Below are 25,076 nucleotides of genomic sequence, written 5' to 3' on the forward strand. Positions count from 1 at the left end.
TATACTCCGAAAAATATGGTAGCCTTTGCAACTTGCTTTTACATATTGGATGGGACTTTCTTTCCTTCCTTCTTTCTTTCTTTCTTTCTTTATTCATTCATTCATTCGTTCATTCATTCATTTATTTATTTATTGGATTTGTATGCCGCCCTCTCTGTAGACTCGGGGCGGCTAACGCATGTAACAATCCAATCCAATACTAAAATAACTAAAAAAAAACCTTATTATAAAAACCAAACATACATACAGACATACCATGCGTAAATTGTAAAGGCCTAGGGGGGAAGAATATATCAGTTCCCCCATGCCTGACAGCAGAGGTGGGTTTTAAGAAGTTTACGAAAGGCGAGGAGGGTGGGGGCAATTCTAATCTCTGGGGGGAGTTGGTTACAAAGGGCTGGGGCCGCCACAGAGAAGGCTCTTCCCCTGGGTCCCGCCAAACGACATTGTTTAGTTGACGGGACCCGGAGAAGACCCACTCTGTGGGACCTAATTGGTCGCTGGGATTCATGCAGCAGAAGGCGGTCCCTGAGATAATCTGGTCCGGTGCCATGAAGGGCTTTATAGGTCATAACCAACACTTTGAATTGTGACCGGAAACTGATCGGCAACCAATGCAGACTGCGGAGTGTTGATGTAACATGGGCATATTTGGGGAAGGCCATGATTGCTCTCGCAGCTGCATTCTGCACGATCTGAAGTTTCCGAACACTTGCCTTTGCCTTGAGGACTAGTGTTGATTTCATTTGAATAGCCTGTGGAACTCATTGTGGTTGAGCTGGTGCTGTCACAGGGAATTGCTGGGAAATACTAATTCATGCTCAGAAGCCTTAATAAAGACTCTATACACCTGTTTGCGTGCGTGCGTGCATGTGAGTGAGAGAACTCAAGTACATGCACAGAAAGAAAGAGGGAGAATTCAGCAATTGTTCATGTCATTTAATATTTATGTGTTCTAAGTAGTAATCCGTGCATGCACAGAAGAATGAAAACTGTCAGCTCAGAGAAAGTGCAAAAAATGGTGTATCTATGAACCTGAGCAAAATGCTCTACTATGACCTAATTTCTGCACTGCAACTCCTATCTCCCAATCAAAGAATATCCTACCAATCAGAGATACCAAATAGACGTATTTTGATTTACAGAGGACAATAAATAGTTCCCTGCCCAGATAGTCCTAGGGACAATTCCTTGAGCATCAGACAAGCCTTCCTTAGAGTCAACTACTGATGGAAATTGAGGATAATTCACACTTCACTGTGAAGTGGAGGATAATTCACTGATTGCACAAACCTTTTTGTGAAAGTATAGTATAGATTACTAAGTGCAGAAGAGTATAGGTTTTATTTTTGTTTGTTTCTTTACCTGAATTTTTAATAGAGCTAACGATGGTCTTTGTTACAAACCTTGCAGCAAATTTGCAGCCCTTCTCCTAACTGCGAACTAGAACATAATTTTGAGTTTCTAGAATAAGGGTACCATAAGTCCTCCATATATTTTTCACTACAATTTTCAGTATATTTTATCACTGTCCATAGCATCTGGGATAATTTATGATGCCATTTAACAGTCTGCAAAGCCAGAAAACATCAATCCAAAATTCTATCTCTTTTATTGGGCCATTAGTTGACTTTCCTTAATAAAGTCAGCATATTCATAGCATTTATTCCATCTCACTTCTTCTCTTTCCCAAATGTCAGGAATTTAGGCATCTTTTTTCATAACTGGTATGCAACAAAAACTTTTGCTTTATGTAAACAATAGCTATTTATTTAACAATATTTACATAGAAGCCCAATAACAAGTCTCTGGGAAATGCACACCAGAGATAAGGAAGATAACAAAAATAAGCAATCTCTTACTCCATAAAATAACATAACTAATAGTTATATAGTTATCCTTAATCATACTAAATCCATAGATCCATTGTGATCAAACACAAGATGGTTGGGCTAAATATGCCTTTGGGTGTGGTGAATAGAATAGAATAGAATAGAATAGAATACTGCAGGCACTGAAGGTCAGCGGTTCAAATCTCATCACCGGCTCAAGGTTGACTCAGCCTTCCATCCTTCCGAGGTGGGTAAAATGAGGACCTGGATTGTGGGGGCAATAGCCTAGCTCTGTTAAAAAAGTGCTATTGCTAACATGTTGTAAGCCGCCCTGAGTCTAAGGAGAAGGACGGCATAAAAATTGAATGAAAATTGAATGAATGAATGAATAATAGAATAGAATAGAATTCTTTATTGGCCAAGTGAGATTGGACAAACAAGGAACTTGTCTTTGGTGCATGTGCTCTCAGTGAACATAAAAGAAAAGATACATTCATCAAGAATCATAAGGTACAACACTTATTTATTTATTTATTTATTTATTTATTATTTATTTATTTATTTCACTTCTATGCCGCTCAATCCCGAAGGACTCAGGGTGGCTTACAACAACAAAGTGGATACAAAACAATAAAAAGTCAAATTTGCAATCTAAAAGTCATAGGTGGGAGGAGATGGGTGAAAGGAATGATGAGAATACTAACAGTAATAGTAATGCGGCCTTAGTGAATAGTTTGACAGTGGGACAGAGGGAATTATTTGTTTAGCAGAGTGGTGGCATTTAGGAAAAAACTGTTCTTGTGTCTAGTTGTCTAAGAGTGGATCCACGATGGTTTTCAAGTGGACATCAAAGGTCTTTCAAAGGTTTCCATAATTACAGATATTCCATATCATAAGGATTATTATAAAGCATATAATCAGCATCCCTTGTAGCTCATATAAGGCTAGGACATCAATTGACTTTCCTGAGTCCTCAGATCATAACGAGGCAATTTTTAATATACTTAATAATGTACTTTTAATATATACCATTTAGGTCTTAATAGGTAATAAGTGGCAGTTTGAATTGATTGTAGAAGCTTAGTGGCTACCAATGCAATGATCTTAAAATAGAAAACTCAGAAATAGTAAGTTTGTTCTGCTAGCAATTTGACTATTGCATTTGTAACAGTGGCAGTTTCCAAATTTTTCCAAAAGTAGACTTGAATATAATACAATGCAAAAGTCTAACCAGATATTGATTAGTGTATGAGTAACTATCTTTAATGCTCCCAATCCATATAGGGCCATAATGGGAGCACTAAATTAAAATGGGCAGAGGCTTCCCTAACTAGACTTTCTATCTGCTGATGAACAAGAACTGAGAGTCCAAGTGGACCCTAAAGTCATGAACAGTGTTCCCTCTAATTTTTTTTTGGGGGGGGGCGAAAAGTATAGTGTCTGAGCGGCAGTCCCTTCAGGACTGGGCGGCACAGAAATAATAAATAAATAAACAAACAAACAAACAAATAAAAAACGCACCCTGTTTTGCCTCAGAGAATTTCAAAATAAAATACTGTACTGTGTGTCTATAACAGTGAGCTCATAATAGGGCAACTCTATCAATATCAAAATGCCACTTAAATAGTTGAGCTAGTTTCAATTAGATTTTGATTTTCTTTCTCTCTTCCTTACTCCCATTCTTTTTCTTTCTCTTTTCCTTCCTCTCTTTTTTCTATCTGTTTCTCTCTCTTCCTCTCTCCTTCCCTCTCACTCTTTCCCTCTCGGCTTCTGGGCAGGTTTGGAAAACTCTGAGTTGATGATGATTTTTAAGTGAGCGATTGCTCACTGCTCAGCTTAGAGGGAACTATGGTCATGAACCATCTATTCAGAAAGAAGGAAAGTAATTAAGAGTAATTACTGAGACTAGTGTTACCAGATAGCGTTTAGTCCCAATTAACAGCCACTTTGTCTTGACAGGATTTAATCTCAGCCCATCTATTCTTTAAAATCTTCCCAGCATCCATTTTCATGTTTCAGCTTAGGGTGGTAATGATAATTTTGACAAGAGGGACATAGTTATGGCATCAAGGTCCTGATGAAGGTTCATAAGCATCATCATTTTGGTGAGAATATTCACTAAAGAATAAACATCTTCCATAGGTTTCCAACAAAAGAAAATATGATATCATCAAGAATTGAAAAGGAAATGGGCTGGTCATATAGCAAGAAGAACTGGCGGCAGGTGGACCAATGCAGTCGTAGAATAGATCCTTAATAAAAAGCATTCATGAAAGATACTGAAACAAAATGGTTATCTATCAGAAGATCAGTGCTATTTTGAATCTATGAGTGGTCTGAGTCCTGGCTGGATTTCTCTAGGAGCCTGTGTACCTGATTCCCCATTATCTTCTCAATGACATTTCCACACTCACACACACAAAAGGTTGGGGATAAATGTGAAAACAGGAAGAAGTATTATATTGTTTGCGCCCTTGAGTTACTTATAAAGCAATAAAGGTGAGAAAAAAAACTAGTACTGTATATCTATATATATGAAATATATGACTGGATTGAAAGGTATCATCTCCAAGAGAAGGTGCACTACCACTTCTTTAAAAGATTATGTCTTATACAGGTATATAGCTCCAAGGAAACTGCCCTTGCTTTCTCTTAAATCAGTTTACTGCCTTGTGCTTTACTAATGTAGGAGAGTAACTGCCAGTCTCCAGAGCAATAACTTAATCTTATGCAGTGAGCCGCAGAGGATACTAAGATTCAGCAACAATATACAGTGATCCCTCGGTTAGCGCGGGGGTTACGTTCCAAGACCTCCCGCGCTAACCGATTTCCGCGTTATACTGGATGCGGAAGTAAAAACACCATCTGCGCATGCGCGCCCTGGCCGCACATGCGCAGAAGGTGGAGCGCCGCAAATTCGGAGGCTGGCAATGCAATGGTGATTTTTCCGGGCTCCTTGCCGCTACCCCCCGCCGCCCGATTCGCCCCGCTCACCGGCTTTCTTGGGGCAGCGCTGGCGGCAATGGCAACCCTCCCTCCTTCCCTTCTCTCCTTCCTCTCACGCGCTTTCTTGGGGCAGCGCTGGCGGCAATGGCAACCCTCCCTCCTTCCCTTCTCTCCTTCCTCTCACCGGCTTTCTTGGGGGCAGCGCTGGTGGCAATGGCAACCCTCCCTCCTTCCATTCTCTCCTTCCTCTCACCCGGCTTTCTTGGGCAGCGCTGGCGGCAATGGCAACCCTCCCTCCTTCCCTCCCCTCCTTCCTTCCCTCCTTCTCTTCTCTCCCTCCCTCCTTCTCTTCTCTCCCTCCCTCCCTCCTTCCTTCCCTCCTTCTCTTCTCTCCCTCCTCCCTTCTCTCCTCCCTCCTTCCTTCCCTCCTTCTCTTCTCTCCCTCCCTCCCTTCTCTCCCTCCCTCCTTCCCTTCTCTCCCCTCCCCTCCCTCCTTCCTTCCCTCCTTCTCTTCTCTCCCTCCCTCCCTTCTCTCCCTCCCTCCTTCCCTTCTCTCCCTCCCTCCTTCCTTCCCTCCTTCTCTTCTCTCCCTCCCTCCTTCTCTCCCTCCCTCCTTCCTTCCCTCCTTCCTTCCCTCCTTCCTTCTCTCCCTCCCTCCTTCCCTCCCTTCTCTCCCTCCTTTCTCAAAAAGCACTTAAACTGTAACTGTACTGTACTGTACTGTGTAATGACAGAATAAAACCCCCAGCCCTCACCTGTGTTTGAATTTCATTCATTCACTCAGTCATTCATTCATTCATTCTTCTGTACAGACTGTGTGCCACTCAGTCCCAACACTTTTAACCCATAAATTACCATTTCCCATCCCCTTAATTACCATTACTGTACACATTGAATAAGACTCTTAAGTTATGAACAATAACATATTTATTTACATTTTTTGGGGTGGGTGGGGGTTAGCATAACTGGGATAACTAGGGATCTTCTTCTATCACCATTTCTACAATGGACGCTGCAGGTGATGGTGTGACAGACCTCTTGGTTTTTGTGACAAACATGGTCATGGGCAGTTGTTGGCGCCGTTTCTTTTTCTGGGCTAACATGGATCTGTATGGTGCAAAGATGTTGTCAAGGGAGGCGTTAAACTGTATAGAGCGAGTCATGTTGGGATCCCAAAGTTCACCATGCGTTGTACATTTGAAGTAGCTCTGTTCAGTTCTGCAAGCCGCTCAAGCGTTAGGCCAACATCTTCTTCTTCCTCAGCTTGTTCAGCTTCCGCTTCCTCCTCTTCTTCACTCGCTGACCTGGTCAGCTCCTCCAGATCTTTGTCTGTCAGCGGTAGGCCCATGCTCATCAAGCAAACCATTGACTTCCTCTGGTGTCATGTCAACGAAGCCTTCTCCACCCAGTGCCTGTGCCAGCTTCACAGAGGTCTGGACTGCAGCATCTTGGATTTCTTCGGGAGCAAATCCCTTGTAATCATGCACCACTTCTGGCCACAATTTCCTCCAGCAGGCATTCATTGTCTGTGTCTTCATATCCGTCAAGGCATTCTGAATGTTCTTCAGACAAGATGCAATGTGTACTGACGCCAGTAGGCCTTCAATGTGAAGTTGTCATCAGCATCCATTGCTTCCACGATGCTTCAAGAGAATTGCGCGTGTACAGTGCCTTAAATGCACGGATAATACCTTGATCCATCGGCTGGATAAGCGATGTGGTGTTTGGTGGCAAGAATTCAACTTGCACCCCATCATGTTCATGGTCCAGGTGATCATGGCCGCCAGCATTGTCCATTAGGAGAAGCACTTTGAAATCGATTCCCTTTGCGAGCCAAATACACTCCACCCTGTGGGATGAAGCAGTGATGAAACCAGTCCCGCGTGAGGGGTTTTGTAATCCATGCTTTAGCATTATGCATCCAGTACACTGGCAATGCATTCTTATTTCTGTTCTTGAGGGCTCTTGGATTTTGTGACTTATAAATTAGCCCTGGCTTCAGCAAAAAGCCTGCTGCATTCCCACACATGATCAAAGTCACTCGATCTTTCATGGCCTTAAGCCAGGGGCTTTGGCTTCATCTTGCATCAAGAAAGTCTTGAAGGCATCCTCTTCCAGAACAGGCCTGTTTCGTCCATGTTGAACACCTGTTCTGGAAGGTAGCCCCCTTCTGCAATTAGGTCCTTTAAACGTGCGCTGGACAAAGTTTTCTGCTGCACCTGTATCTGCTGAGGCAGCTTCTCCGTGCAATGACACACTCTTCAGGCCATAGCGCCGTTGAATTTCTCAAACCACCCTTTGCTTGCTGTGAATGTGCTGGGGCTGAGGCTGAGGCTGAGGCTGAGGCTGCAGAATGACAGGAAAGGGAGAGAGAAGTGACTTGAATGAAAGCATAAAGAGTAAATGCCCACCTCCTTCCCTCCTTCCTTCCTTCCCTCCTCCTTCCCTCCCTCCCTCTCTTCTCTCCCTCCCTCCCTCCTTCCCTCCCTCTCTTCTCTCCCCTCCCTCCCTCCTTCCCTCCCTCTCTTCTCTCCTCCCTCCTTCCTCCTTCTCTTCTCTCTCTCCCTCCTCCCTCCTTCCTTCTCTCCCTCCCTCCCTCCTTCTCTTCTCTCCCTCCCTCCTTCCCTCCTTCCTTCTCTTCTCTCCCTCCCTCCCTCCCTCCTTCCCTCCCTCCCTCCTTCCTCTTCCTTCCCTCCTTCCCCTCCTTCCCTTCTTCTCCCTCCCTCCCTCCTTCCTCCTTCCTCCCTCCTCCTTTCCCCTTCTCTCCCTCCCTCCTTCCCTCCTTCCCTGCTCCTTCCTTAAAAAACACTTAAATACAGTATCTAATGACAGAACTAAAAAACCCCAGCCCTTACCTGCGTTTCCCTCATCTGCATCGCCTTCTTCTGTGTCTTCAAGACGGTTGTACAATTGTTGTGCGTTGGTCCTTATAGTGTTGTATCCAAAGCAATGCTCTTTTTGCGGCAGTCTTGTACCCACAGGGACAAAGCAGCTTCCATCTTCATAAGCCGTTTGTTTCTAGGCGTCACCATTCTTTTTGCAGCCTTGTTGAATGCCATCAGAGAACTTTGCCTTATCTTTTTCTCGTCGTCCGAATGGTTCGCACACTCGATTCATTGATCCCATACTGCCGACCAACATCTGCATAAGAGCGTCCCTCTTTCAGCATGTCCAAAATGTCAATTTTCTCTTTAATTGTGAGTATCCTCCTGGTCTTTTTAGCGTCGCCGCCTGCACTCCGTGCACAACGTTTAGGAGGCATTTTCCAACAAGTCTGAACAAGTTCCAAAAGTTCAGTTGCAAAGCTTTTTTTTGCGTTTGCAACGATTGGTCGAGATTTTGGCCAATCAGCAATCAGTATGACGTCATCGGGCGGGAAAAACCGTGGTGTAGGGAAAAAAACGCGGACTTATTTTTTAATTAATATTTTTTGAAAAACCGCGTTGCAGCGTTTCGCGCTAATCGAGAACGCGTAAATCGAGGGGACCACTGTAACTCTATATTGATCTCAAACTTTGTGAAAAAAAATCAATCAAATATTAAGACACCCATACCAACATACATACTGTTGTGGTTAGCTCTGGCCCAGCTCCTGCCCCAAGGAATGTGCAGGTGGATATGGGGGAGACATCCACATGCTGCAGGCCTGTTTTGTTCCCAGTGGAATCTGCCGACGAAGTCTCCTCTGACCAAGGAGGCCTGAGTGACAGGGAGGAGGAGAGTTTGGCAGACAGCCCAGAAGGAGATCAATCATCCGTATCATCTCTGGATTCTGAACAAGAATTAATGACACATCCACGCATGCGTAGAGTGATGCATAGGAAGCAACAACTAAAGGATTACTACAAAAGTAAATGAGGCCACCTGTGGTTGGGTGGGGCTGCTGTAATTAGTGCTGCTGCTATAAATAGCAGCGTGTGGGTTTGGCCGTTGTGGAGAATTATCTGATCCTTGTGTTTCATGAATGTCTTGCTGACTCCGGCCTTTGTTTGTTGACTTTTTACCACTTTAAAACCAAAGCAGAGCAAAGTGTGTTTCACTTCATGGAAGAAGAAGGGCTGTGACTTTCTTCACAGCTGCAAGCTAAGTACTTACACACTGATAAGGGACTTGTACAAACTACCAGGTTGTTTTGGGACGAGTGCTCTTTGCAATACAAAAAGAGTGCTTAGTTTATTTTGAATTTTGTGATAAAGAACATTGTTTTGAATTTTCAAAAGTGTGTGTGTCTGAAATTTGTACCTTTGAATTTTTGGGAGGCTCCTACCAGAGTCTGGCAGGACACATACTGCCCAGAGTTGAGATGGCTGAACTCAACCTGGGGTGTTGGGAATGACAGCTATATAGTATGGAAGATTGGAAAAAAGGTCTGGAGAAGGGAGTCTTCCTGCAGATTTTTAAAATCCTTTGCCACAGGGCTCATTCACATTCCTTCTACATCTCCTCAGCCTTTTGCTGATCTGTAAAATTGCAGAATCAAATTGACTCACCTCCATGGCAGTTAATAACTCATTTTAGTTTGGTCTCTGATCTTTCTTGAATTGCTTCCTGGTTTCATGCATCAATGCACAACCTTAGCGTGTAACTAGCTGGAGACCCTATTCTTCTAGACCCAGAATAATGATTAAGATATTTCTTTCATTAATCTACTCTTACTAGTTTAGTAGGAGTTTAAAACTATTATTTATGTCAGCTTCCTTGCTGTCACCTAAAGTTCAGGAAAAGGTAAAACGAAGCTGCTTTAGCAAAACTATAACTGATGCCATAGCACCAATCCCTCAAAGAAGTATTAACCATCTACACAATCCAACCCTAGGGGGGAGAGGAATCTATCTCAGAGTGATATGTTCATTTCATTGAATTCTCCAAGCTCAAATTATCCCAAATTGACAAAGATGCTGTCCATTTCCAACTGACGTCCATACAAGAGTGAAAATGAATAACCACCAGTTAATGAATTCTTAAATAAATTTGGATGACATGCAAGTGTATTGTCATACTTCCTACATGGCATCAGACCAGATTACTTATGGGACTGCCTTCTGCCGCATGAATCCCAGTGACCAGTTAGGTCCCACAGAGTTGGCCTTCTCCAGGTCCCGTCAGCCAGACAATGTTGTCTGGCGGGACCTAGGGAAAGAGCCTTCTCTGTGGCGGCCCCGGCCCTCTGGAATCAGCTCCCTCCAGAGATTCTCACTGCCCCCACCCTCCTTGCCTTTTGTAAGAGTCTTAAGATTCATTTATACTGACAGGCATGGGGCAATTAGATCAAACCCCCCCCTTTACTAAATGAGATGTGTGGTTGTGAATGAATTGGCTGACTGATTTTAATATATTGGGTTTTAGTTTGTAATTTTTAATTGATTAGATTTGTTGTTGTATTGTTTAAATTGTATCCTGCGAGCCGCCCCGAGTCTTCGGAGAAGGGCGGCATACAAATCTAATTAATAATGATAATGATAATGATAATAATAATAATAATAATATTAATAACTGATGTATGGAGTACGAATTTGCACAGCCGCAAATGATTGTCTGATCCCCCAGCGGGAGAAATAAACTGCTGTCAGTGGATAGCACTTTATTTCTCCCATCATGGAATTAGCCAATCATTGGCAGCTGTACAAATTCGTACTCCATACATCAATATGTAACAAGAGAGGTATGACAAAGCAGTTGCATGTCATCCAAATTTATTTAAGAATTCATTTGCTGGTGGTTATTCATTTTCTTCCCTGCAACCTGCCGGCAGTCCGTATTAGTTCTAACTAACAGACAATCAAGGTGCTGAACTGTGACTCGCCTCTTCATTTATGAATAAATCCCACACCTCTAATTTATGAAAGGTGGGAGATTATGATAGGAAGAAGATAGAAAATTGAGGGGCCCTCCCTCCAATCCCTGATGGTGTTCTATCTATTTAAGGCTCTTGTTTTGTAGTCATAGGTAGTAAATGAAAATTCAGTCACATTTATTCATTCACATCACAGGCAGCATTAACATTCTTTTCAAGCCTATATGTCAAAAGCTCTCTGAAAATAAGATACATCAGTCTGTTTTGATTTTACAAACAGGGTTTTTTTCCCCAATCAAATCAGCTTTAAAAAAGAAATAAAAAAGTGTGAACATTTACAAAAGTTAAACATTAAGCAGTTTTTCCAGACAGCCTGTGATGCTAATATGGGGATGACAGCTTTGGAAGTAGAGAAGGGGTAAGAATAGATGATTGTTAATCATTGGAGAATTATATTTTAAAGGGACACGTTGTATTGCCTCCGGGTGCAATCTGTCTATCTGGTTGACAGCATGAATGGGCCTGACACATCTCTATGAAATGTTTCTTCTTCTTTTGAACCTTAAGAACATGGGCAATATTGTTTTTCGCTTAAATCTCTCCCTTCCTCTTAGAAATGAATACAGATCAAGGCTTCAAAACATTCTTCTATATTAGATGTCTCCTTGTCTATTTAACAATAATTTCCCAGAGAGATTTCAAGATTTTGTTTTACTCCTGTGATCTGAAAATTCAATGGTTTCTCTTGTTTCCCTTAATATCAAATATAGTTACTTACTATCACCTATAATTTTCATTTCCTCATTGTTCAAATTTTATTAACTTTTCTGAATGCCTGGAAAGATTGTTAAATGTAGGATCCAGTGATCTGCAGACATGAAAGAGGATATTGTTTTTTCTCCCCAATTCCATGATGCCTAAACTACTGTTAAAGAGACCATGATGACACTTGTGTTCTTATGCATCACTACTATAATCAATTGTATGTCTCAGATCCACCCTATTATACTTTCATTAACTCCTATATACTGAAGGCTATGTTTAAGGATTGTCTTCCCACCTGTTGAAGCTGGACTTCAACTCCCAGAATTCCCCAGCCAGCATTTGCTGGCGGGGAATTCTGGGAGTTGAAGTCCAAATATCTTCAAGTTGCCAAGGTTGGGAAACACTGGTCTAAGAGACTACCGCTCCCCAGTTACTTCAGCCTGTCCCATTTGACAGAGAAAGCATGTTGTGGGTACTAACTGCTGATATTTTATGGGTCCCAGGAGGCGGACCATTTCTGTTGTGATGTATCCCCCCCTATGCAAAGTTAGGTTAACTCTATCCCTGTTATCATTCTGGAAGCCCTTCAAGGCATGGTTATGACCAGACGCATTGAAACCGGGTGCATTATTTGATCTCTCTCCTGGTTTGGAGAAGTTAAGTCTTCTCTGTTTTTTTTTTGTTTCTTAACTCTACTCATGAACTTTGTGCAGCATAACCCATTCTTCTTGTCTGGCTGTTGCTTCAGCTTACCAAAATGACCGAATGTTACAGACATAGTAAAAACTGATAGGAACTAAAAGATATTCTATATACCTTCAAAGCCTTGGATAGGGCTGCAGTTCACTGACAGAACATTTGCTTTTAACACAAAGTGCCAGCTTCAATTGCTGATATTTCTGTACACTGTAAAGATGGTCCAATGGTTTGACTTGAGGTATGGCATGTACTTTTATTTTATGGTCGGAAAGCTTCAAGTCAAGGAGGTGACGTGATAGTTTTCAATGCCAATCATTCTATCATTGGATACTGACACAATAGAACAAGTATGGTATCATTGATATAAAAATTTCTACTAACAAGCCAGAGTGTTAAAAAAAGATAAAGTATTTTACTGCAAAAAATTTCTGCAAAATAATTTTCTTTTGATTATGAGAGTTAAGTTTTTCTTTTTAAAAGAAATATCACACGCAGATGAAATTTAAATGTGATCAGAATGTATGGGCAAATGAATAAAGTTCTGCTCTCATTTTCTGGCCAAAACCCCTTGTTTTCCAGTATCTTTTTTCTTGCCTATCTTTAGTGCAAAAGAACACAAACTAATGTAGCTATGTTGGTTGGGCTGCAGAACTAGGAATTACAAATCTATCTATTTTTCCAAAATTAGCCAGAAGGTATTCTCCCTTCTTTTAAGAAGACATAACTGCACAGATGTGTTTGGATTTAATCAGTTGTCAATATGTTCTTAATGTTTCTGCTGTTTTCAGTTTTTGCTGTTTTTCATATCCTAAGTCTTCCGTCTGCCTTTTTTTTCTCTATTCAATATACAACTCCTGTTATTGTCTCTCTAGACCTGCCCTGCCTTTTCTTTGTGTTTGTTTTTTCATATGCTGCCAATTTACAGGCAAGTATAAGGCTCATGATTAAATTTAGCAAATCTTAATAAAACTGAAATCTATTCTGGCTGTTTATTGGGGCATCTTGTATTGTTTCTTTTAGAGACTGTAATGATGTTGGTGATCCAAAAAAGCAAACAACAGTCACAGTGTTGGAATAAAAACATTTCAGCGCAAACAGCCAATGTTTTCAGTGACTGAGTTTTTGCTTGGATTATGTCAAAAATAGCTTTTAGAAAAACAAATAACTCTTGTAAACAGAATCCTTAAAGAAAAAAATAGAGAATATTTAGGTATTCCATTTCTGTTATTATCAAGGGTCAGCTTCAATGTTAGCCATGATCTATAGCCAAAATTCTTTTGAGGTCAGTGATAATACTACAGTTTACTTCAGCTGTTCCTCAGGAATAATCTCTTTGGAGCTACTGCAAAGTAAATATCAATCAGCTTGGGTCTTCATGGTCCAAGTGAACTTCACTCCTGCCGATGTTTTAGCTAAAGGCTTCTAATTAGTGCTAAATTACAAACTGTATCCAGTACATTAACAGTGTCAATTAATTAGCATAAGATTAACATACATTTACTTTTCAATGAAATATGATTGCAGAAGAGCAAACTGTTTAGCAAAATTGAAGGCACCTGTGCTGTCTCCTTTCCCTGCCATTGAAGCCTCCTCTACAGCTTGAGCACAGCAAAAGTACCAATAAAGCTACAATCTTCACACTAGTGTGGGAGGTGAAGCGCATTTTGCAACTCTAAGACACCAAAAACAACCCTACACCAACCTTTAAGATGTGTGCAATAGTATAAAGCTAAGTACTGTATTGTTGTGCCAGTTCTTTTACTCACAGACTTTGAAGAGGAAGAACTGGGTCCATCTGAGCATCATAGGCCTGTGTGGCTCTCAGAGGAGTAAGATAGTGAGGGTGAGGAAGGGATGGAGATTGAGGGTTCTGCAGAGAATATAGAACAACCAGCTAGGGCCTTGTCTGGGTCTGATGAGGAGGGGGAGGTTGTGGATCCTATTCTAGATGAAAAGAATGCATGGGGGACAAGAGCAGTTATGCAGACGTAGAGGGAGGCCTTGAATACTGCCGTGTGTGCGCAGTGTGTAATCACAGAGTGTTTAAAAGGGGAGGAGACTGGGAGGTTCCCTTTGCAGGAAATCAACATTTCTAACTACAAGAGGGAAAGAGCAAGTTCAGAGTTTTTCCTCTCTGAAATATTGCTGCAGTCTTGAAAGAATATAGTTTTGAGTAGTCTGTGGGTATTTCTGCTTCAACCAAGCTAAAAACGTTATGTTACAACTTTGTTTTGGAATATTCCTTATCAGATTAGCCGCTCACTTTGAATTTTGGCAGTCGAAGGACATTCTTTGCTTTAATTTGTGGTTTTCAACAAGGTTCAACAACAAATTAATTACAATCTAAATGCTGACTAAATCTTTGCATCTTGATCACAACATAGCAATAGCTTAATCTATTTTAATTACTGATGCATCTTAAAAGCATGATTAAAAGTGTTCAGAAAACTGATTATAAAATCAATTTATGACATCATGCCATCTGCATGATATCACTTGGATTTTTAACACAAAAAGAACAATAGCCCATTACAAATGCTTATATTTTTAATTTTTTTAATTGTTATATACACAAACATTTTACAGAACATACAAACATATAGAGACAGAAAGCACAGTTCCTATTTCAGTTATAGCTGTTGATCGGCCTATAAGTCTTCCCTTTATTTGTTATTTTATTTGAATATACTTAATACATTTGTAGTATAGTTCAATTTTTCATCATATATTTCTACTTCTGTTCTACTCTTTATCCTATTTCAGCTCATTCTTCTATGGAATTTTATATTACATTTTTGGTCTTCTTTACATACAAATCTTTTACATTCTATAAAACTATAACATATCCTTATCACACATTTCTTGTTTTTGATTCCCTGTTTTTTAACCAATCAGAAAAACTGATTCCCAGTCATTTTATTCAATTTGGCACGGTCAAGAATTTCCTTATAATCTCATTTTCATTTGGTATTTCACTCTTTTTCCATTTTTGCGCAGTCAATGCTAGATGCCATTAAAATATAAATTATTAAATAATATATTCCTTTTGAGTAATTTCCTGACATATCCAACAATAATGTTTTTGGTTTCCAATTAATGTATTTCTTTGTTACATCTTCTATCATCTTTTTTATCTTAATCCAGTGTTTTTTTTAGCATTCTCACATGTCCACCATTGATGGTAATATGTACCATATGCTTTCTGGCATTTCCAGCACTTGGGAGATATTTTTTTAGACATTTTTGCAAGACATGCCAGAGGAAGATGGCATCTATAAAACATCTTGCATTAGTTTTCTCTGTATGCCGTCAATACTATCAATTTTAAATTTGCCTGCCACATTTTTTCCCATCTTGCCAATTCAATATTATAATCCAAGTTTTGTACCCATCTAATCATGGTTTTTTTGTCTGTCTCTTTTTCTAATTCATATCGTAGCAGACATTTACATATTTTGCTAATTAATTTATAATCCGCTGGTAAAATTCTTACCTAATTCTTGATATTCCACCTGAAATTCATGCTATTTTGTATCTGCATTATATCTATTTGTAATTTCGGAATATCTACCAATCTAAATTAATGCCTTGTTGTTGTAATAGTTGTCTTGTTTTTAATGTTTTATCTTCAGTTAATAAGCCTTTATATCTTACTTTTTCCTAAATTTGTTTCTACTGGATTTCTTATTGCTTCAATTGTTAATTTTTTTAAAATATATATATATACCTAAGTGTTATGCCGGACTTCACATTATGAGCCCCCAATTAAGTCCAAAGTAGAAATTCAAACACACACTGTTGTAAAGTAAACAAATATTCCAATCCACAATTATGACCTTCACAATGTCTCTATCTCTATTCTTGGTCTCATATTCACCAGTCATTTACTTAGCAAGAGCTTCATTTAAGGACTGAGTTGCCAGTCCCATCTGCAGTCGTTAAACAAAAACTGACTGTGCAGCACGTATGAAATTGTGGCAAAGAATTTATAAAATTGTGTAATTGGTTGAATCTAACCAATAGTACGACCATAAAAACTAGATCCAAACACACTGACATGAGATATCTAAATGTAAGGCAATGTGTGAGAGACAGGATGATTAAATATTGTGAAAGTACAGAAAACATAGCTGACCATTTTACTAAGGCACAAAGTGCCAGAAAACACTCAGAATGTTGAGAGAGATACAATATGAAGAAATGAATTGAACTGTATTGACTAAACCCAAGGGGGAGATTGTTAGTATACTGTATGTAACTGTGTTGGGTGTTGCAATACAGGAGCTAACAAATGTCAGTTTAAAACTGTACCTTTAAGAAACATTTGCTGGTTGCCCATAAGAGGGAGCCAACACTGTTTCTCTTGGGGGAGTTCTTTACTAGAGAGAGACATTTCTATTTGCTGTGTGCTAGATTGTTGCTGTGTGTGTTAACCTGGTTTGTAAACCATTATTAAGATTATATGTGTATGATATTTGGACTGTGTAACTACTGTTGCTTATTTTGCCTATCTGAAAATAATAATATTGTTCTTGTACTAAGTCTGATTCATTGACTGACTAACCCACATTGCTACATTAACATGGAAACATAGAAGTCTGACGGCAGAAAAAGACCTCATGGTTGATCTAGTCTGCCCTTATACTATTTTCTGTATTTTATCTTATGATGGATATATGTTTATCCCAGGCATGTTTAAATTCAGTTACTGTGGATTTATCTACCACGTCTGCTGGAAGTTCGTTCCAAGGATCTACTACTCTTTCAGTAAAATAATATTTTCTCATGTTGCTTTTGATCTTTCCCCCAACTAACTTCAGATTGTGTCCCCTTGTTCTTGTGTTCACTTTCCTATTAAAAACACTTCCTTCCTGGACCTTATTTAACCCTTTAAGATATTTAAATGTTTCAATCATGTCCCCCCTTTTCCTTCTGTCCTCCAGACTATACAGATTGAGTTCATTAAGTCTTTCCTGATATATTTTATGCTTAAGACCTTCCACCATTCTTGTAGCCCGTCTTTGGACCCGTTCAATTTTGTCAATATCTTTTTGTAGGTGAGGTCTCCAGAACTAAACACAGTATTCCAAATGTGGTCTCACCAGCGCTCTATATAGCGGGATCATAATCTCCCTCCTCCTGCTTGTTATACCTCTAGCTATGCAGCCAAGCATTCTACTTGCTTTCCCTACCGCCTGACTCTGCTTAAAGTTTGTTGAAGGTTTATTATCTAGACCAGTGATGGCGAAACTATGGCACGGGTGCCACAGGTGGCACGCGGGGCCATATCTGCTGGCACACGAGCTGTTGCCGTAGCTCAGTTCCAATGTGCATGTGTGTGCTGGCCAGATGATTTTTGGCTCGCACAGAGGCTCTGGAAGGGCATTTCTGGCTTCTAGAGAGCCTCTGGAGGTGTGGGAGACGGTGTTTACTCTTCCAGTTTGAGGGAAGCCTTTGGAGCCTGAGAAGGGCAAAACATGAGGCTACTGGGCCCACCAGAAGCTGGGAAACAGGTGGTTTCAAGCCTGCAGAGGGCCTCCCAGGGGCGGGGGGAGCTGTTTTCACCCCCAGGCATTGTATTATGGGTGGAGGCACTCACACATGTGCAATTGCACGCGCCTATACTATTTCGGCAGCCGAGGAAAAAAAGGTTCGCCATCACTGACCTAGACATTCTAACACCATGTAAGAGATCTTATTTATGGAGAAGAAATCGAACTGTTCCAGAAACATAGATTGTTTAAAGTTGTGGCGGTACATCCATAATTTCAAGCTAAATCAAATCTGAATTGGTTTCACAGTTGAATTCCTTGTGGACAGTTCTAGTATGTGTTTAAATGTAGTATCCATCATATCAAATGTTATAATCAACAGAACATATATGTTCACACGCAGTAGGTTTCATCAACATTATAATGTGTAACATATATCTAATTTGAGAAAAAGTAGATGCAAGTTCATGTTGGCCATGACTTCTTTTCTAATTGAAGAATATTTGTACACCACAGCTTCTGTAGAGTTGACAGCAGGCTCATTCATTTTGTCCGAGCTTCTTGATCCCTGTGGTTAGGCTTATCACTTACCTTCTTAAATACTTGCTTACACTTGACACCACAAGCTCTGATTTCCTGAAAAAGGAAGTTCATTTTTAACTGCTATTTAGTCAGGTCTGTATGATTCTCCTGCAAAACCTTTGCTGTCTTAAAAAGCAGCATATGAAATTAAACTCAAAGATTAATCTCAGCTTAATATTAAAAATTCATTGTATGACATTTCTTGAGGGGTCTTTGGTATTCTGAGCTTGGTAGTTTTCTTGAAGATGTTTCATTACTTAATCTACAGTGCTAGTAATGACTACTCACAATTCAAAGTGTTGGTCATGACCTTTAAAGCCCTACATGGCTTTGGACCAGACTACCTCCGGAAGCACCTGCTACCGCACGAATCCCAGCGACCGATAAGGTCCCACAGAGTTGGCCTTCTCCGGGTCCCGTCGACTAAACAATGTTGTTTGGCGGGCCCCAGGGGAAGAGCCTTCCCCGGCCCTCTGGAACCAACTCCCCCCGGAGATTAGAATTGCCCCCCCACCCTCCCTGTATTTCGTAAACTACTCAAGACTCATTTATACCGCCAGGCATGGGGGAGTTGAGATATTCCTTCCCCCTAGGCCATTACAAGTTATGCATGGTATATCTGTGTGTATGTTTGGTTTTATAATAAGAGTTTTTAGTTGTTTTATTATTGGATTGTCACATGCTGTTTTTATCATTGTTGTTAGCCACCCCGAGTCTACGGAGAGGGGCGGCAGACAAATCCAATAAATTATTATTATTATTATTATTATTATTATTATTATTATTATTATTATTACTAGTTTTAGGAGTGATTATTAGCACTTGCTTTCTTGCAAAAGTTTCTAGTACTGATGATTACTAGCACTGATGATTATTAGGTTACCTAGTTTGGGCAATAAAATGTCTCTAAGAAAAGCAACTAAGTTCAGAGAAGCACCAAAGGACCCTCATTTCAACTCTGAGCTACAAATGTTCTCTTTTATTGTATGACATTTCTGGTTTCAGTCCAACTCACCTCTCAGGATTGCTGTGAAAATACAATGAATGTATATAAAGAATAATATATACTGACTTAAATTACTTCTTTGCCAAACATAGACATTTGATATACAAATTTTAACTATTTCAAATAGACATCGTCTATTAAACGCCCTTGGATTAAATTTTGCTGGATCACATACTTTTACTGGAAAATAATTTTGTAACATAGAATTACTTTTGAAATATCGAAAGCACTTTATTTTTTAGATTTTAGAAATTCCCTATTTACATGTAACCTCAGCAGTCAGTAGCTGCAATGATACTTAAACAAAAAAGTATCCAGGGACAAAGCATCAATAATTCTTTATAAACTACAGGCAGGCAGACATGTAGGTTAAGCATCTGTGTGCATTTGCAGCAGTGAGGAGGGCAGAATATTTGACCTTTTCTTGTCTTGATACTTTAAGTTACTTGACTGTAAATCAAAATAAACCTCGACAAATAATTGTAAGTATACAGTTGTATTGCCAGCATCAGAGGCTCCTACTGGTTTGGAGTGGTTCTATAGAACTGGTAGTAATCTGGTGGCTTGGGTTGCTGGAACCGGAAGCGCACCAGCCTGCCATGCCCCTAAGCCAGTTCTCTCAGCCACCACCAGCACCAAAATCCAGAAGCCATCCCTGGCCAGCATGATTATGCATTGTATTGAGTGGATTGAAATAGCAGCATCTGGCCTCAGTTATAATGTGTTGAAACTAAATTCATAGGTAGGAAGATGCCATTCCAAAGAAGGGAATCTTGGAATCCAGTCCTTGAAGAATGAATGGGTATCTTGTCACACCAAAGATGTGCCTTTAGGTTGTAATGGTTACTTACTTACTTACTTACTTACTTACTTACTTACTTACTTACTTACTTACTTACTTACTTTATTTATTTATTTATTTATTTATTTATTTATTTATTTGATTTGATTTGTATGCCGCCCCTCTCCAGAGACTCGGGGCGGCTAACAGCAATAATAAAACAATGTACAATAATAATCCAATAAATACTAAAAAATATTAAAAACCCATGGGGAAAGAGCATCTCAATTCCCCTGTGCCTGGCGGCAGAGGTGGGTTTTAGGTAGCTTACAAAAGGCAAGGAGGGTGGGCACAATTCTAATCTCTGGGGAGAGTTGGTTCCAGAGGGCCGGGGCCGCCACAGCGAAGGCTCTTCCCCGGGGTCCCGCCAAGTGGCATTGTTTAGTTGACGGGACCCGGAAAAGACCCACTCTGTAGGACCTAACCGGTCACTGGGATTCGTGCAGCAGAAGGCGGTCCCTGAGATAATCTGGGGTTTGGATTATATGTGGGGTTTGGATTATTATTAGAAGTCCACATAGATTGATAAAATGAAAATAGTGGATACTATATACTGTTTAGTTAGATAGTTCTTGCAGGAAAGAGCAATCAAGATATTGGATGTTAAGCAGTTGGTTTCAACCAGAATGCCACTATTGATTTGTCAGTAATGATATTTTTCCTATAGACAGTGCTGAATAAAGCAGAGCTGAATAGTCTCACTGTATTAATGAGGCAGTAGAAATTTTTAGATTTATGAATTATTGGAATACTTCAATGGACAGGGAAAGCTTGGGAAAATGGACATGCCATATTTGAACCAGGTACATACAAGGCAGATCAACACATAAAATGAAAAATGGGGAAGAAATATTTTTCAATTTATCCCAGGAAAAAGTTGACAGGATGGTAAATGTTTAGAAGAATCGGTCAAAGTCAAATTTGAGATGGAATGTGCCACAGGAATTCTAAAAGGGAGAGTTGATGTAGGCTCTTATATGCCAATACTAGGATTTTCTAAGCTAAAATGGAAGATTTGAAGTCCAAAAGCATAGATGTAGATTTTTTTAGAAATCTTGTGGAATTGAAGACAAAAGCAAGAAGAAAGCTTTAAGTTTTCTGAAAAGAAACCAGCATGACTTTTGTAAAGCTAAACCTAGTCTCACTAAGCTACATTTTTCTTATGATGTCAACAAGCCTGTAAATCCAATAGATACTGTATGCTTGGATTTTCAAAAAAACAGAGCCTTTGATAATTCTCTCATCAAAGGCTCTTAGATAAAACCCAGGTATTGGAGAAGAGCACAGGTGACTTTCTGGTTCAGAAAACCATTAAAATACATTAAAGTAGAAATAAATAGATAGCTCTCCTTTTAAATTGACTGTTTGGAATTACCTACTGTGGTATCCTGTACCAATTAAGAATGGACGTTTTCAATTTAAATAGGTATGGAATGAATACTATGCAATAAACTAGCCTTGTTTATTTAGAGAATATAAAATAAAATTAAACTGTGAAAGAACTTCATCAAAATTGGCTTCAAAATGCAAATGTAGTTCTGGGTAAACAAATGCACCTTAGCAAAATAATAATGGTAACTAGGACAGATTTCTAGGTTCCCAGGTTAGAACTTGAACGTTCCAAGAACACCAAACTAAGATGTGATTCTTTTTACTTGCTTTTCAAACTATATTATTCAATGATGATGACCATAACATCAACAGATTCAGAATTTCTCTTATACGGAAGTTCGGGTTTGTTCGCCTTTGGGAGGCTGCTGGAAAGCCGCCCGGCTGTTTTAAAAGGTGACCGCCGGGCTGGGGGGCTTCCCAGCAACCTCCTGAACCCCGAACCCTGGTTCGGGGGGGTGCTGGCAAGCCCCCCAGGCCGGCTGCCACCTTTTAAAACAGCCGCGCCGCTTCCCATCTGTCTCCTGAAGCCGAACGCGGAAGTTCGGCTTTGCCGAACCCGGGTTCGGGGGGGTGCTGGTTCGTAACTCGAAAAAAGTTCGTAAGAAGAGGCAAAAATTTTCTGAACCCCGGGTTCGTATCACGAGTTGTTCGTAAGACGAGGGGTTCGTATCTTGAGGTATCACTGTATATGTTTTTCTTCCTATCTCAGAAGATTAAAACTGAAATGTAATATAAAGACATTGACGATAAACTGAAGCAAATCTCAATTTTTCTTATAACACAAGAATTGGGGAATTCACTGTGCCAGCAGTTATAATAATGGAAGCTCATTTGGATGCTTTTAAAAGGAGATTAGAAGTATTTATGGAGAACTATTGTATCAGTGACTACTAATGTTGATGACTGCTGACTACCTTTTGAATCACGGCGCTGTGTCTTAAATACTTGTTGCTAGAAGCAACAGTAGGAAGGATTACTACTGTCAAGCCAAGGTTTCTGAACTTCTGAAATGTATCTATGACCTAGAGACCTAGATTGGATGGGCTTCTACTCTGATTCAGCAGGATGCTTTTCATGTCTTTGATTTAACACAAAATATCAGACTTGAATTTCTATAGGAGAGACTTTAGACAATGGTACCAATATATTTTAAGAGATAAATTACCTGGATACTCTGAACATAATTTTCTCAGTCAAAATTGGACCTTTTGATATAACTTGTCAGAGAATAAAAACATTTCTGGGGTGAACGACCTAAAGGGAAAATGTGCTACAAATGAAATTTGTGCAGGAAGAAGAGCACTTTGGATTTGAAAACGAGTCAGCTGGAATGGAACTAGTTCAACAATTTTTTTAAAAAAAGAATGCCATGTACTGTTCTCTTTTGTATCAAATGAATTCAGTTACAAAATAAATGCAGTTGGGATGTAAGACAATGCGACAGGAAGAACATCACATAAAAGGCCATCTATAGAAGAGAAAAAGGTCATTTAATTAAAATAAGTTATGAATAACCATGCTTGACAAGAACGGAGAAATGAGATCTAGAATGCTACAGAAATTAACCTAAGAAAAATGTGTACATTAATTGACTTGAAAATGCTGACTTGAAACTGAGCTGTCCGGAAATAATCTTGAACAAACCTCTGAAGTTTATGGCAGATCATTTAATAGACATTGCAAAAGCATTAATTAACATTTGGAACAGTGTCTGGCATTCAAGAGGACATAAAATATTATTAGTGAAGCATCATGGAATAATTCTTGTGTCAACTAGATGTTTTGCACATGAAAAGATTTTTCAAAAATACAAAAATCTGTAGTGTAGATATTAAAATATATTAATAAAACAGCATTCATACATTTGAAAGGTACAAGAAAAGAAAAACAAACATTTCAGAATGTTAGAGTTTAGATAATCGATAATGTAAGCTTTATAGGCATAATGAAAATACACCCCAGAACAGTATAATGTTTAAGGATAGGTTATGGATAGCATAAGTCCCGGTTACATAGCGATTCTCAAATTCATTTGATTAGGGTAAAGCACTAAAAGCTGAAATTTGGCTATTTAAAGGATGGTTTTCTCTATTCTGAGCTACTACAGTTTTTAAGATCTGTGGTCCATCCCAACAATGGAATGGCTGCCCCAAGGACTAATGTTTTGGTGCTGGATACCTAAAAATTTACCTGTATGCTTATGGATGTATTATCTTGACCTAATAAAGAAATACATTTTATAGGCACCAAGTTTGGAGAGTTACAGTAGTTTTGAAAGCTCTCAAGGGGAAGAGAGCTTTCACCACTATAAAGAACTACTTGTTTTATTTATTATCTATCTATCTATCTATCTATCTATCTATCTATCTATCTATCTATCTATCTATCTATCATCTATCTATCATCTATCTATCATCTATCTATCTATCTGTCTGTCTGTCTGTCTGTCTATCTGTCTGTCTATCTGTCTGTCTATCATGTATAGGTTAGTAGCAGTTTGTATAAACTTAACATAAATAAAAAGGTAACAATAAGAGAGGACAGTAGGACAGGGATGGTACACTTATGCACACCCCTTACAGACCTCTTAGAAATGGGGAGAGGTCGACTATAGACAATCTAAGGTTAAAATTTTTGGGGTTTGGGGAAGAAACCAGAGAATCAGGTAGTGTGGGTTTCTATGGATTTCGTGATCAGATCGGTAAACATGATCAGATCGGTAAACTTGAGAAAGAAATGATAAAGTTGCTAGTTGCCAGATTGTTAGAGATAATGGTTGGAAAGAAAATGATGCTTTCAAAAGTAAATTACTCACTATAATTTCCAAAACTATAAATAATGTTAACCTTAAAAAGAACAGCTGCTCTTCCTACATTATGCACACATTGTTTATGATGTACTGGGGTATTAAAAATAACCCCAATTCAAATTTTCTTTATACCACAATTGGTGTTAGGAATGTTCCTGTTATATGCTTTTACTGATACAAAAAGATTTATATAACAAGAAAAAAAAAGATAGTTAATAGAATGCCTTCCTCTGTTTAGAACAATGCTGTTTATGAAAGAATACAATAAACTTGGCATTGCTGATAAGTATTTCAGACATCCAGTGCTTAATTACTCTGGATATCAGTAGTGTGATATTCAAGCAAAATGTTGATTACTGCAATTAGTAAATAAAATAAAAGGATAGAAAAGTGAAGAGAATAAGGTATCCATTTTAAATAATTTCATATCTGGACTCCTGGGGTGAAGAACTGAAAATGGCTCCCACTAAAAGAGTTTATGATTGTGAGCTATACATGGAGAGAACTTTAAATCATACAAGTGTTCCAAACGGTTGCACTTTTCCATTGGCTTAGAGAAAGCCATATTTGTTTGAATGGGGCCAGTGTCTTTATAGACAAAGGGTTTACATATTTCCTTTTCTAATCATTTTTGGAAATTGCTCGTTAATTACTTTTCAGCTATTATGAATATGTAGATTGATAAATTTAGGACAACACTGGGAAGTTTCTTTCAATAGCAAAAAAATTGCTTCAAAAAGCAAAACAAGTTTTACATTTAAGGGCTTTAAAATAAATAGGCATTACTCTGATAGAAAAATAACACAATAACATAAAAATAAATAAGTCATGCCCCCAGCTATTCCTTTCAACCTTGGTAGGGGCTTCTGACATGAATGTAGTAATAGTAGGTTTTTAAATTTTAAAATAAGCAGGAAA

The 25,076-nt window shown here is 39.2% G+C and overlaps 1 protein-coding gene across 1 annotated transcript in view; it reads right to left on the reverse strand.

Moving 5' to 3' along the window:
• The window catches only part of RBP2 (retinol binding protein 2), a 46,233-nt gene extending 32,209 nt beyond the window's left edge, over positions 1 to 14,024 (reverse strand). Inside the window, exon 1 of the mRNA XM_070753283.1 lies at positions 13,803 to 14,024. Coding sequence (XP_070609384.1) covers positions 13,803 to 13,842 — 40 coding nt within the window. The 5' untranslated portion in view covers positions 13,843 to 14,024. The remainder of the gene's footprint in view (positions 1 to 13,802) is intronic.
• Between the last annotated feature and the right edge of the window lie 11,052 nt (positions 14,025 to 25,076).

This window comes from Erythrolamprus reginae, chromosome 5, assembly GCF_031021105.1.
Source record: "Erythrolamprus reginae isolate rEryReg1 chromosome 5, rEryReg1.hap1, whole genome shotgun sequence".
NCBI lineage: Eukaryota > Metazoa > Chordata > Lepidosauria > Squamata > Dipsadidae > Erythrolamprus > Erythrolamprus reginae.